Here is a 15,894-nt window from a genome sequence, read left to right as displayed (position 1 = left end):
CTTTTGCTTTTTCCACAGTTCTCTAGAAGTAACTGCACAAGTCAATTAGCTTGTAATTATTAAGAGAAGCAAACTAAGGATGGAACAACAGTAATAAAGGGGCTTCTGTGTGGGTGTCCGAAAATCATAAAGCAGCACCTGTACACTCAAGTGTGCGTCTCACTTCACCTTTTAGTATTGCCAAGGGTAAAATAAAACTGTTCTTACTTGTGTTCACTCCTTCAGAAGCAAACCCCTGCCTAAACCACTCTGAATAAAGATAGTGAGTTCTTCTTGTCACAGTTGTAGCCACTGCCACCTGAAAATCATTAGAACCTGCTCAATCTTATGATTCTCTTTGTGTTACTAGCTAAAGGGTTCTCAGCTTTTCAACCGAAAAATACACGTCAAGGTCAGTGCTACAATCTGACTTCTAAACTAGGTATCTCTTTTAAAAGCATAGGGTAACTGTGATACAAGAAGCAATGATCTCCTTTTTGTGGCTTACCCTCTTTTTTTTTTTTTTTTAATTTAAAAATAAATTATTCTTCCGTTGCAGGTGGTAATAAATGGACAGTTTGTCCACTTCCTAAACAATGATTGTGTTTCACTTCCACGTGTAGCTGGTTAATGGTTTATAAAGCCAGAAGGGACAGCTATGGCTATGTAGAGCAATTTTTAAGACTACAGGCTTTCCAGAATTAATTCCTATTTGAATTTTAATGTATTACTATTTTCTTTTTAGGAACGATCTTTAAAATTTTCAAATCATGGGGAATCCGTTGCCAATTATGATTAACTAAGCAGTAAAGAAGCCAGCATCACAATAAATTTTGCTGCTTGCTTCAATTCTGAATTTGTATTTGTCTGTCTCACTTGTTCTTCATCCTTGCATCTTACAGTTTTGTCTGCTGCACATAATAACTTCTTCTAAAATTTCTCTTTCCCATGGAAAGGGACAAGAAAGAGATTAATTTTGCAGCCTTCTCTGATCTCAGCCCTAATTCTTCCCTTATTAGACATGGTAGTCAAGCATTCTCCTAGCCCATCGGGAAGTCCCTCCAGTTTCTCGGCTGTGGATACTGGCACTGCACCGAGCATCCAGGAGCTACCACCCCTGCGCCAGAGACCATGGTGTTATCGCTGGGCTTACCTTCACCATTCCTGCTCGTACATCTGATTAGACCCTCTGACTAAGCCGCACACCCAGCTCCCCTTCACTTGTTCACTATAAATCTCCCTTCAGAAGTTGCTTTGTCCGAGAAGAAAAATCCCCTCCCTCCCCTGTGCGTATGAGTGGAGCTCTGATGGCCTGTTTTCCACAGCCAAAGGTCAGTCAGACCCCACAGAAAGGTCCGTACGTCAGGGTGCGACTGAAAAGGACAACTCAAAGCAGCTCTGTTGGGTTTTTTCCTGACCACCACTGACTGCAATGGTCAGGGGCTTAGCACTCCGTACTCAGTCCTGCTCTGGAAGACCAGGACACATTACTCCCTGCTGAGGCAAGACCAAGAGGTCAAAAGAGCACATATGAATACCCCCGGCTTGCAGCAAGTGGGGCTGATGATCTGATCACCTGCATCTTTAAATGTACAATATTTGGGGCACTTCTTCAAGTGACATAATATGTGTTTCAATGGCTGAAAAAAGACTCAGACATCTATGAACTACAGTTATTGTTGGAGTCTTTGCCTGCAAAGAGAGCAAACAGAGCATTCATCATCCAGTTCTTGTAATCCTATTTCATTCTGAGGTGGATGGGAATATTGCCATAGAGCAATTAGCCCAGTGTTGTTATTTTAATTTGGACATGGCTTACGTTCTTTTCATCGACAGCTATCGTGTTCTAAAATAGACATTTTCATCTACCATTGCAAATGCTATTTAACTGCACCTATTGCCTATTTACAATGCAGAGTATCCAGCAAATACTTTCCATTTTTATACATAACAGTGTGCCAGCATCAAATCCTCCAATTCAACAATGTTCATGTGAAACTGGGATAAACTTTCCAGGAAATGCATCATTATGCCAGTCATTATTTAAAGAAAAAAAAAAAGCCAACCAATATACGCCAAGGTACATGACTTCTACTAGCCATTTCTTTACTAAATCATGTTCAGAGCAACGGAAAACTAACTGAAAGGAAACCCTGGAGACTTCAGAGATCTGTTCTTGTTCTTGCATTCATCCTTGGGATGTGTTCCCCCGAACCAGGTGGGAGCAGAACAGTGTGTGGTGTAGCTGCACTGTGTGGGTGTGGTAAATTGACATCCTCCCAAATGATGCTGTATTACCTCTTCCTCCCACAGAAACACGGTTGTTGAACTGACTGAGGAGAAAGAAAGTAGAAAAAGCCTCTCAAGCTTTCCGTCATCACGGGGAGATAAATCTTGGAAGCAGGACCACTCACAGAAGTGATGTGGAGAGTGCTGCCCCGCAGCTCCCACATGTAGGCGTTGGGCAGGGGAAGGACTTCACTACATTCTTACCAAGCACAGCCCCCAAGTGTGGTGCTTCAGAAAGGTTTGTGAAACCTTTCTTGGTTCAGAGAGTTAGGCTGGTTTCTTAAAGAAATGTGATTCTCTTGTCCTCTGAGGTCCTCCCTCATCTTTTCCTGACCCAACAAAACAGACAGAGAAGTACAAAACCCAATTAATGCCTCATTGAGGGAAACACGGCAGAGCAAGTTCAGACCTCAAACCCCAATGACCTCACAGGGACAAGAGACTTCTTCCTACATCACTGGTAAGGATTGTATCGGTTCAGATAACGATACCGGTAATGTTTCCTGTGTACCGCAAATGCTTTCACTGGCATGTGTAATGAAGTTCTATTTCTGTAAAACACAGGCCTTGACTGTAACTAAACTGAACCATCTATAAAGATACCAGCAGGTATGAGTTGCAAAGAGCTGTTCTGAAGCAAGGAGGGATTTGTTTTTAGTAGATTTAGACATGTTCTGCTAAAAAAATTAGTTTTACTGCTGTTTCTTCTTTGTGACTAGGGTGGTTTGAGTACCTTTTATGTTTTATTCAAGCCTCCAATAATAATCAAAGGATTTAATTTGAAAATGTTTAGCAATTCCGTCAAGTACAGAACTCACATGGTTACTCAGTTTCTTTCAAGAATGATTTCTTTGTGAAAGCTACCTTGCCTTCCTGTGGCTCAGGGTATTACAGTTCTCATTTTGTGAGGGGAAAACCGAGCCTATGTGCAAGCTTCAAATAATTGCTTTTCTTTGGGTGACAACATGGGCATTACAAAGCCCAGATTTTTCAGAGTACTGAAGCACAGCTGGTGTTCTTTGAAAGGGGGAAGTTGATGTTTCAAATTCTTGGAACATTTTGAGATTGATCATGTGTTTTTTCATGGCAAACTGGATTATTCAGAGGAATGCTGCTAATGAGAAAGCAAGCCTGTCATCTCTCCAAGTGTGGTGTGACCTACACAGTAACGCTCAGATACAACCTGATTCCAATTTACTGGTGATTGTGAGTACACATACGCACAAGCATCGCATTACATGATACGTCTTCCCTAGCATATCTAATGAAACCTGTACATTTTTTGCTGAGAAGTGGCAGGTGAAAAGCATATCCCCACACTTGCTTGGAGACAGACCAGTGCAGAAGAATTCAGAGATCAGTACTCTTTTCTTATCAACAAGGAAATTCCGAAGCTGCCCTTTGTGCGTGTATAATAAATCGCCCAGCAGCAGCCCCACAGCTTCATTTAAGACCCGCTCTTCCACAAGCCTCAGTTTTGACACAAATTAAGATGTAATCCTTTTAGTAGGTAAACACAAACAAATTTCTGCTTTATAAATAAAAAGTAATTATTTCAGTTTTGGGTAACGCTGAATGGCAAAAGAACTACTCAAGAATATATAAGTACCGGCCCAGGCCGATGGACAACTGTGCTACATCACAGGATGAACTTCTGAATGGTCCTCAGGGTCAGAGCCAGAAACTCCATTTCAAAAACCAGCCAGAAAACTCCATGTATTGATAATTATGATGGAAATGGAGTCTAGGACTGAGCTAAGCCTAAATCTCAATATCAAGACCTTAAAGACTTAAATTGGGACTAAAACCAATTGAGATTTGAGCACTTGGACAGGTTGAGACTTAAGCTTGTTGGCAGCAAACGCTCTACAATGCTTGCCTCTCTCCAGCGTACTGTAGCCTCCCACAAGGTTCTGTTTTCTTTTGTTCATACAGACCCAGTCTGTAGAATCATTCTTTGTCCCTTTGATGTTCTTTCCCTATTTTTGAATGATTTCTGATATCTGCCACTCACAATAATTATTATAGGGCTGATATTTCTCTGAGTTTACCTTGACGTGCTGATGGAAAATTCCGTAAGAAAGCAAATTTAATTACCAGTGACAACAGCTTAGGTACTATAGATAATACATAAGTCATCATAAGGCATAATGAAGAGTGACACTGATTTTGCAATGGTGGGTGTTAGACAAGCAATCCACTATCTCTTTAAAATTAACTCATTCAGTATGATGCTATTTTCTTAGATATTTGGAAAACAACTTGGTCTCTATAAATGTTAGCTTCTGCAGCAAAATTCCTAGCAGGGTTTGAACTTTTCTCTCTATGGCTTTTCCCTGCCTATTATTTTTACCATGAAACAGGCAGGTATTGGCGAGACATCTGAAAAGGTGCTCGGCAGTCTTGGACTTGGAAGAAAGAGCCCACTGAAGTTCATGAGCTTGCAATCACTAGTGTAATGCTTTTCGCCCTGGGGTTCATTCTGCATTCTAAATCATATTGCACTGAGGATACAGAATGGTTGAAAATAGTGACTTATACTGGGGGTCATGCACTGAATGACAGCCGTTTGATGTGACCAGTATTTGCTTGCTCCTGTAACTTGAGATTACAGTATTCCCTTCTTCCGTAGTAATGTACCTAGCCTCAATTCAAAGAACAAGAAAAAATCCAGAGCAGCAGTAATAAAATGTCACATTTTTTTCCAAAGAAAGTCTCAGTAAGTGATGATCTAAATTAATGAAGTTTGATAAATATGATAAGAAAAACCACAAACCCACGACTGTCAAGCATGTCACCTGGCCATAAAAAGAACCTGTCAGACAGAGCTGAGAAAAAACTTGGGAGAATCAGTATCAGAATTCAGGCAAAAGATAGAATAAATGAAAATGGTTTAAAATGGTAAGAAATTAATTATTTGCCATTTTAAAGGAGCATTGTTTTCCTGATTTTATTAATTTACCACTAAGCCAATACATTTTCTGCTAGTGCGAGAGCACGGAAAGCTTTCCTTTCTATATAATAGAGGACTTGCAAAAATACTTTACTTTTTCCAAAGAATTTTGCTGAACTACTTGAAATCGTACACACATACGTGTCACAAAAATTGGTTTCAGACAATTAAGAAGTTGCTGAAATTTTTTCACTTGTAAATTAAATGTTAATTGTGCTGATCTCTGAAAAGAAGTGACAATAAAGCAATCACATTTCTGGGCTCTACGCTGTCATTTTGTTCACCTGTCCAATGGTTGAAAAAGTAATACGTATTACTAGTTATACTTTCTGCTTTGAAACTTCATTCTCTGAGAGCAAGTCAGTTGTACTGTAGCTTCTGTTTCTGACGAGCTATTAAAAATTGGCAAAATGATTTACAAAATCAGTTTAGTTTTCAGTCAAAATGATTCCTACCTAAAACAATGGACAGCACACAGAAAAATAGAAAGGTTCTTACGAAGAAGGCTTGGGGTGAGAAGTCGTTAGACGTTGATGTTCAGCCAAGTAGTAAGCAGTGGCTGCCAACTTTTTCTGTTGTGTTTTTTTTTTTTTTTATATAGTTTGATGCAGACAGAGATGAAGAAGAAGTGTTCTTTGACATAAGTTCAGCAGTTGACAATAAGCTATTTGCAAACAAAGAGGCTGCAGCAGGTGAGTTAACGTAAGATTTAAAGAACCACGGGTTTTATACTGCATTTGCCATTGGTGGGATGCCTTGTTCATATTCCTCCAGTATGGATGTTTGTGCTGTAGCAAAGTCTTGACTGACCTCAAACGTTTGCACAAGCAAGGGCTAAAAAATCTCTTTACACTTGGAAACTTCATACAACCCACCTAACATCTTGTTTATCAACAAGCCCACCTTAAAATCCTATGGATAGTCCACTAAACAGCTATATTATTAATACCAAAGCTTTCTAAGTTGATTGATTCCAGTCGTCAGCTGTCTGTTTCAGTTCCAGATGATACCTCAGTGTTTACCAGAAAACCAATCCTGTGACATTCACGATCATACTTCCTCCCTAATAATTGGTGCTAACTCTGAAACTGTGTGTGAACATAACAGGTGTTGGGGGGGGGGGTGTATTTATTTATATATGTATTATTTGTGCTTACTGAACCTTGAATGTCTTCAAAGAAAAAGCTTTTGAGGGACAAAGGACTGCAAAAGAATTGAAGCTAAAAATCAAAGCACTAAAAATCTGTAACATCTGTCAGAAATATTTTGCTTGAGGAGAACAGGACAATGTTCCTTGGTAACTTCACACCTTTTTCTTCCTACAGATGGCATCCCTGGCTGCCTTCCAAGTAGACCATGAGGGTTAAATAGGTAGATGAGGTCATAAATGTCTTGTGAAACAGCACACCAGAAGAAAAAGACAATTCTAGGTGAAATATTTCCCTGTAAAACCTACTAGCTTTGTTAAAACAAAGATTAGCTATGTACAGTAGAGAAAATCGTGTATCCGGTCTCTCCTCTGTTCGAGAGAAAACTCATCTGCCATAAATTGGCAGGCAGGGTAGCTTCAGTTGTTTGTAATTGTGAACAATCATCTGGGGGCTGCCCAGGAAGAAGGAGTTGATGAAGCACAGTGAGCAATACATCTATTATCTCTTTTTTCGACTAGCGAGACATTGCAAAGAGCAGTGCTTCAGACAGAGAGATTAGGTCACGTTTTGAAGATCTGAAAGGGGATTCCAAGCTAGCTAGCCTGCCCACCCGTAAGGCTATTTTTAATAATGTTCAAAATGAGATAAAGATGAGCTATCAAGGCAGGGGTGGGTGGGGTGCGGGGAGGTTGAGAATGATAAAAGGTACATTGGGTAAAACACCAGGTTTCTAGTGGTCAGCTTCGCTGTAAGATGCGCACACAAGGATAAAGACCACTGGCTTTCTCCGTTAAGTGGCACGCTTACCTCTTTCGTGCTTAGCCTTATTCCTGGAGGCAAGAGATGGATTCGAAACCTCAAATGGCACTCCCACTGTGTAGCATTGTATTGACAATTACCTGTGGATTCCCTAACTAAATGAGCTAAGTACTGAAGAGCAAGAGGAAGAAAGAAGTGGCATCAAGGTGCTAGTTCTGACAAACAGACTGACAAAAGCTAAACTATTTGCCCAAACTGGTTGTGATTCTGGATGAGTTCCAGTCAGTTCCTTGAAACTCTGATCGACTTAATAAATTCCTCACCAAAATAATTGGAAAGCTGTGAGCTTTATCAGAAGCCATGCCAAAATCATCTAATTGGTGCCTAACCTGAGCACCAGTAATAGTAAGGAGAATCAAAGTAGGATTTCTAGAGATCCTGTGAGACCAGATGCTTAATTCCTAGAGGCCACAATTCCAGCATTGCCTTGATCTCACTTTTTGTCTTTTAATCTTATTAGTGATATTGCAATATATTTTGGTTCCTGATGGCTAACGTAAACATAGTATTTCTAATATTTTCATGCCTACACATCCATTTAATTCATGTTATACCTGTAAAATCCAGTTGTAATCAACTGTGTAACAATATATGCCGAAAGAAAACAACCGAGTATTTTTATAGATTAAAATACAGTTTTATCATTGTTGCCTTCTACGACATACTAAGACTGTTGCTAAGAGCAACAACCTGTCATGAAACTCAACAGTGTAAGGATGCAATAAAATTTGTATTAGAAGCATCTTACTGAGAGCAAAATCAAAATGTAATCATTCTAATGCTAATCAGTACTTCAGTAAATTATTTCTGTTATATTCCACTTGAAGTTTATCTTCTAAGCATTTGTCTTGCCCAAGTGCTTATATGCAACATGTATTAATTGAGTTATTAGATGGTGCTTCAGGGAATGTTCCATAACATAAAAAGACATTTTTATTTTATTGAGCTTAAACGTGCTATTAAGAGAAGCAACATGTTTCGCAGGATAGTCTTAGATTACTTTTATGACAGTCAGTGTTGAACAGTGCCGTTACTATAGCTGTTGAAATAGGAGTATGGGCATATTTGAGCCAATGAACCATATCAAGTAGAGCTGCTACCAAGATTTGAAACAAGTAACAGATTTAGGCAAGAACTGGACATACATTGGCTGATTCGCCAAAACACAAGTGGTCCAAGGAGCAGACTTAATTAGCTCACATGATGGGGTACAGCTACCTTCTAATGGGAGGTTAAGCCAACTGCAGACAAATTCAGATGGATCAGTACCGTGTAGCTTCGTTGCAGAAATGATTTTAGTGAACTGTGAGAAAGCAATGCTTGACATTTGCATTCACGAAAACTTAAGGATGAACACCCTTTCAGAGAAGGCGACAGGCAGCCAGGCTCAGAGCACCAAAACATTTTATAGCACCTGAGACATTTATGACCCCGATGCCCCTGGGTTCTGGGGTGCGTTTCTGTGCTGGGGATCGCACACTGCCCCTAACAGCCATACCCTCGCACCCCTCCGTGACCGATCCTGTGCCGTTCAGCTGGGGAGCAGCACGCAACATGTAAAACACAGCATGAAATGTGAAAGTACAGCCTCATGGTGAGGGAGGCGACTGAGCACAGCCCCGCAGCCCTCCGGGGCAGCTCCTGCCAGCACACCTTGGGCGGCTGCAGCCACCCACCGATCCAGCTCCTCCGGCAGGGCAGTGTCAGTGGATCGCGTGGGTTCCTAGCAAGACGGGCCTTTGTGAACGATGCCTTCAGCGTCAAGGTGCAAAGCCTCGCAGAAAAAGGGAACGCATTCTAGCTGATCTGCTGTTTCTTTTGTCAGCGGCTCGCTCCTCCCTGGAGAGCTGATTATTCAGTTAACAGGGAGTTAATAAAAACTTCCAACTGATTTATTTTTTAATTGTGCAGTACTGTACCTAACAGAATCCCCTGTTTTCTCCCTAAGGAAAACATAAGGCACGTGAAAATGGCCACGTTTTCCTTACCTCAACTTCAGGCATGCACTGAATTTGAGGAAGTATATTTTATGTCATGAGTACTTTTTCAGATCAGGTGCTTGCAAGCTCTTTCTCCATGGCAGTAGAGCTTTCATGCATTTTCTTAGTTATTTTTTTTAACTGCTAAGTTTCCCCTTTTGAAATTGATAGATTTACCCAGATCATTTGTAATAGGTTCCTCCAAGCACACGAAGGCTCTAAGTTAACCAAGAGCTGATATTGTCTGGTGGGATGGGGCATCCCTTTGAAAGGAATTAGGACAATTCAGACTGCAAGACCTTCCCTTAATGGTAAACAAGTATTAATTTTTTTTTTTTATAGCCTAGTTCTCAGTGTACCAACTTAGCCAAGGAAAAACAATGCAACTTACTCAGAAAAGGCAATGAAAATGACTTACAGTCAGCTGCTCTGTTGTCAGGGCACGAGATGCGCAGCCTGCAGACTCACTGAAAGCAGCAGCACGTGTTTGATTCCAGACATTTTAACTAATCCTCCTCTTTTCCTTAAGCCAACCTTCTGTGTTGCTGCTTTGAGAGCTGAACATTGCCCGAGGTTTTACATAAAATGTTGCTGATTGAAACTTAGGCTTAGACACCCTGAGCTGTATTTTGAATTACCCACTCTTTCTACCACTCTCCCCTTGCCTTTAGCTTTGCCTACCACCAGGATTACTGACTCCCAGTACGTTGCAAAGGGGCTGTCTGGTACGCTGCTGCTGCCACGCGTACTAGGGATTTGTTAGCGAGCCTGGTAGCTTCCTCCCCGAGAAGACCTGTTTTAGGAAGATTTAGTCTAAACTCAGCGAAATACGCTCCCTCCAACAACAAACTGAGCTGGGGGATAGCAAACTACTCATGCTCATTCACACTGCACCAGGGATATCACAAGTACTCTCGTATGTCCCCTCATTGCTTTATCTTGTCCTGGGAGTAGCTCAGGACGCCTGCTGGCATTTTAATGAGTGTTGAATACTTGGTTTAGGGCTGCACCGTCTGGAGGGCACAGGAGACTGTTTCCTTCCTCACTGCCCAAGAGTGAGATAATCTGACTGGGGGGATAATGCCAGCATATGAACGTGATGTGCATGCTACACCCTCCCTGTGCTTATACGGAAAGATGATTAGTGGTTTAACCTCCCATTCTGGTTTAGCAATGACTACCCCCCTACATGACTTCTTGAAATACCAAGCCCAGTTTCTGTTATCCTGCACCTTCAGCAGTTCAGCTGAAGCTAAACTGTAAAGCTCAGCCAGGGCAAGGCTTCTCAGCAACTGAATTTTGTCATCCCAAGTGCAAGAGGCTGCACGGCTTGCTGATCCTGCCAGCGGAAGGTGTGGGGAGACGGGGCAGAGCCACAGTGTCGCCTTGGAAAGGGGTCGGATAGATAGGAGTGGCGACGGTTGCTGCTGGAAGTATGCTGCTTTGGTCCCCATCAGCATCGCTCCAGGATCCTTATCTGCTCATCACCAATTAGTATTTCCTTTCTCTTTCCTAAACATGGTTTGTATTCTCCCTGGAGCCAAGATCCCTGTGGCGTTTTGCAATTGCAAGTCCTGGCACGCAGAACACCCTGCCCAATAAATTTGCAATCTAGCTGAAACAATTCTTCTTTTAGCATAACCATTCCTTAGTAAGATTTGTGGTGGCTTTTATGGATGCTTTGAAGGCTTTGTTAATGGAATACCATTCCTCTGGGTACTCTAGCACATCTGAATGCTTCCTTGGATCACAGTTTTTGCATACATACTGACAATTGGAAATATTATAGTGTTCCATTGCATAAAGCGAAAATTTCCAATCCATTTCTGAAGTCTCATTTTCTGTCCTGTTTTAGGGCCAAATGAACTTGATTGCAGTCTGATTATGGATTCTGGAGATACTGTTTATACAGAATTTGACTTTGAAGACCAGGTAATTTTATGTGTATATGGCCTCTCTCTAGACACTTTTCTAGTTTATGTACATACTGTGCTATACAGTTTGTCTGAGCAAGGTGGTGGGACTTTAAAGGTACCTAAGCCAAAGGGCTTTCTAAGTGCAATATAAGTAAATTCATGATACACAGAGGTTGCTTTCTGGTTATGAGAAAATAGTGAATGTTATTGTGGTATTAAGAGCCCATATCTTCCATTACTGTACATTGCTGAGGTTCCTCCACAAATTTTAAAATGTTGGCAATGTGGCAAATAGAATTGTTGGGATGCACTGTGAGTCTACTAGATATTTAAGAAGAGGGAGTAAAACATTTTTCAAAAGAGAGGCATGAAATTACAAGAAGTCAGAAATGTAACTAAAACCAAATCAAACGTTCTCCCCTTGAAAAAGTGTTTTTAAGAGTAAACCAACAACAAACGCTTACAGTGTGTTGAAACCAGCCTTTCCACTGATCCCATTCTATCCACATGTAAAAAACTAAATTGTGAGAGTGTTTTCCTTCCACATAGGAAGAAAGAAGGGTAGAGAGGGCGAAAAAAGGATGTATACATCTGTCCCCTCTAATCTGCACCTCAGTGCTGGTGAGGCCACATCTGGAGCTACTTCAGAGTCCAGCGAAGGGCCACTAAGATGATGAAGGGACTGGGCCATCTCTGCGATGGGGAAAGGCTGAGAGAGCTGGGAGTGTTCAGCCTGGGAAAGGAAAGGCTCAGGGGGATCTCCTCAATGTGTTCAGAAATCTGAAGGGAGGGTGCAAAGGTGATGGAGCCAGGCTCTTCTTGGTGGTGCCCAGTGACGGGGCAAGAGGCAGTGGGCACAGCCCGAAACACGGGAGGTTCTTGTGGCTTGGGAACTGTGCTGAGGATAAGCGGTATTATTCTTGTTACTGTGCTGTGGACAAGCATTAAAAGAATGACTTATAATTAAAAAAAAATTTTTGAAGCCATCTGCCTATCCCACCGCCATACTTAAGGATGGTGTTTTGGGGTTTGTATGTTTTGCTTTCTGCCTTTCACTGTTGCATGACTCCGCTTGCATTTTCTTCATGAATCCTGCAACCGCTCCTCCAAGTTGGTGAGAAGCATGGCAAAGAATGTTATTTTGTGGTTTTGTCATCATTCAACTAAATGCAGTTGCGAATGGTCTCACCTCTTTCCTCATCATTCACAAAAGGTATTTTTTCTTGCGAAATTGTAAAGCTAGTGACAGAGTCAGGACCAAGGAAACTGAATTTTCGTTCAGTATCATCCATTCATTCATTGATTTCCTTTCACAGTATTCAGTGCAACCTTTTATCCTCACCTGCAACACGTTACGTGTTCTAGCCCTGTTCATTTTGGTTAATTTATGATCCTTTTACTGTTCTTTTTGGCTCAGTTATTTCAGTTTGGCTTTTTTCAAGCAGTCAGCTCGCCTCTGTCTCCAAAACCCATTTTAAAACCCATTCTTTCATAAATCCTCCCTAAATCATTCTCTCCCCCAGGAAACTCTCTAAAATCTCCCACCATTGCCTTGACTGTACTACTTCTTTATTGCAGGGTTTAGGTCTTTATGCCCTATAAAGCGGAGTGTATATTTAAATCATGTTTGCATTATGTTGATGTTAAATTTTGCATTTTAGTGACATTCTAAACACATTCTTTTGGCAGAGCATGAACACTAAAGAAACTATACTCTTGGTTCATAATGCCTAAAATGCTGTTCAAATAAGAAGCACAAGTTTTACAGTTACAAAATAAATTTAACATAAAGAAAGAGATTAAAATGATGCTAATTTATAGATGATAGATAAATTTATAAATTATACTAATTTAAAACCATACAGTTCACTGACGATCACTGCACAGTCCATAAAAGCACTGGCTGCAGTTTTGAATGAAGTTGCACATCGCTCTTACGTGAGACTAAACAAGAAGGCTCCAATGGGCCCTTCCCGTCTCTGTCAGCAGCAAGCATTCTTTCTGCCAGCTCTGGCGGTAGCTTTGCTCATTATCCTGCCAGACCAACACGTCGCCATTCTGGCAAGAGTACAATACTCTTACCAGACAGAGAAGGATAAATGAAGTAAAGTCAGTACCAAAACCCCTTCCATCAAAGAAAGATATATAATTATGAAGTGGCTGACAATGACTCTCTTCAACTGCAAGCTCGTATCTCTGATACTTGTCAGTGACATTTTAAAAAACATAAATATTTCTATTACTAATAAATATTTATATACCCAGTTCATATGAGATGCCTTGTACAAATTTACAGACAACACAAAGGAGAAAGCAATTGCAACCAAAAGCCCTTACCATCTAAATTTCGAAATGGTGCAAGCGTTACATGCAGAAGCAAAGGGAGTGGAGACAACTGTGATACCGTCTAGCTACCCAGTCTGAAAAACAGAATTAGAAATTACTCTCTGGAAGAAAAGATCAATAACTAAATTCAGGAGTGAGGAATGGCTCGCATTCGAAACCTGAGCTCATTTTGACCGTGGCAGTGATTTAATAGGCCAGTGATTTACCACATGCTGTTTGCGAATTGCGCGAAGCACCAACAGCCCTTTACTCAGAGAATCTCAAGTGGCAAAGGAGTGCGTGTCTGGATACGAACATGTCATGCAGCGATGTTACTGCACAGGAAATCTGTCATGAGAATGTGGGGGATAAGAAGGCTGGTTTCTAAGCAACCTTACACAGCTGAGCTGCTAAAAATGGCTGAATTTTAGCAGAACATCTTGGTAGTCACTGAACAAGAGGAGTTGGGAGTTAGAGCAGTACAGATGTGCTGAAGACAGAGGCACAGCTGGGGATGAGTATCGCTTGCACAGCTCAGACGGATGTACACAGATACCTTTGCATTTTCTCATTCTTGGAAGGAGCTGGGAAAATCTGCAGTGTGACCTAAGCCAACAAAGAAGTGTCCGAGCTCTTCAGATGTACACTACTCCTTCCAGAGTGGCCTCTCCTACTGGCGGGCAGGACCTGGGAGAGCGAGTGGTGGGGTTCCAACCACTGATGTAGTCATCAGCTCTTCTAGGAGTGCTCCAAAACATAGCAAAGCACTTTGAGAAACACTTGGTACCTGTTGTTGAAACAGTGCAAAGCAACACTAACACAGGCTAAGGTCTGGTTTTTCTGGAGGAGTACGTGGAGGAAATTGAATTAAAAATAACTCAGAAAAAGCTTGAGCTTTGTATTGCACATTTTATAAATGGATGTTCAATTAAATTCATATAAGTAAATTAAAAGCAAGCCGATTGTTTTCTACCAGCTGTGCATGGATGCTTCAAGAACTGGAACACTTGTAATCGCCAAGTCCCTACAGCACTGAAAGGCAGGAGAGAAATACCCACTGTTAAAAAAAAAAAAAAAAAAAAGATTTTTTTCTCCAAATCACTAATAAATATTCTTTCTCAGATCTGTAGCTGTCAGATCCTGTATTACAGAAGGAATAATGTAGGCTTTTAGAATGACTGCCCAAAATGTATTCTTCCAAAAAATGAACATAAAAGCAGACAGTACCTCTCATTGAGAGTGCCTTGTGGAAGAACCAGCCAAAGTTTCACGTGGTAGCAATCTCTGTAGCCTTTTCTGGAGTAATGATTACACTACTTGTGACTCGATTGAAAAACATGAAAGCACAGTAAACTGATAATTTTCAGATATTTTCACCCATATTAAGACATCAGGAATACGTTTTGGGCCGCTCACTTTTGGGTGCAACAGCATAGCTTCTAATGAGGGAAGACTTGTGCTTCATGGAAATTTGCAGAACGCATGACTAGCATCTGGTTTAATAAGGATTGTCTTTTGCTGCAGGAATGCTCTCAAGTGTCATACAGGTTTTCACTGCTCGCTGTGTTCATTTATACTTGCCATTCAATTTCTCAGCTCTGCCAGAGAGGATGTCAGTATAATGTCACTTGTTTCCAGAGATCAAATTTCATCTTTAAAAATCGGATTTTTAATTAAAAACCTACCATTTGGCTTATTTCAAGTGCATTCAGGCCAAAAGGGAGTATTGAAAAATTGTCATCAGTGAATCCTATCAAAGAGTTCCAGAAGAAAAGAGCATCCAATTATTTTCTTGTGAAAACAAGGTTTTCAAGACAACCTGAGCTAGTCTGAGGAATATTTAGACTAATTAAAGAAAAAGTTAAAACATACAGTCAGATGACTGTAGAGTGAATACACTCCTGAACAAGTGCTTATAGAATTGATAACTTTAGAATTTGGGAAACACGAAAATCAAGTAAACTTCAAGTAAAAGCCTTAAAAATGTACGTAGCCTCTTCTAATATTTGAGGTGGTGATGGTGAATATATTTCACATCTGCAGAACATGGAAACACATTTTTGTGCCTCAAAGGAAGTTACCAGTGCATAGCTGAGGCATTTTCATGTCCTTCCAGTGCCAGACTGCATTTACTTACGCAATTAGGCAAATGCAATGGCACATGCAAAGGAGAGATTGCCTTTCTTTTTTTCCCCAAGTGTGTCAAAGACCTAGGGAAAGTAGATGTAAAAAAGACTGAAAGATAATAAAAGGTTTTCTGTTCAGCAGTGACAAGCAATCTATTGAATTAAAGAAAATTGCATAACCCAATCTTTGCTTCAAGTGCAGAATGTTTTATAATTAGAAAATGTGACAGCTCACTTGAAAAGCAACAAGCAAAACCAAAATGAAGCAGAGGAAAAAAGCCCTCAAAGAGACTTACTCTCATTCTAACGAGAGGAAACAAGCTCTTGATTAAAAGCTGTTGCCATGTAGTGACAATT

At 40.8% G+C, this 15,894-nt stretch overlaps 1 protein-coding gene across 1 annotated transcript in view; it reads left to right on the top strand.

The window, feature by feature from the left end:
• AK5 (adenylate kinase 5) overlaps nucleotides 1–15,894 on the top strand; it is an 82,742-nt gene that overhangs the window by 39,009 nt on the left and 27,839 nt on the right. The window contains exons 7-8 of the mRNA XM_086462899.1: nucleotides 5,823–5,913; nucleotides 11,026–11,102. Coding sequence (XP_086319025.1) covers nucleotides 5,823–5,913; nucleotides 11,026–11,102 — 168 coding nt within the window. The remainder of the gene's footprint in view (nucleotides 1–5,822; nucleotides 5,914–11,025; nucleotides 11,103–15,894) is intronic.

This window comes from Leptosomus discolor, chromosome 3, assembly GCF_034619465.1.
Source record: "Leptosomus discolor isolate bLepDis1 chromosome 3, bLepDis1.hap2, whole genome shotgun sequence".
NCBI classification, from domain to species: Eukaryota; Metazoa; Chordata; class Aves; order Leptosomiformes; family Leptosomidae; genus Leptosomus; species Leptosomus discolor.
Note: the sequence above shows the minus strand (reverse complement) of the source record. Positions and strands in the feature narration are given on the sequence as shown.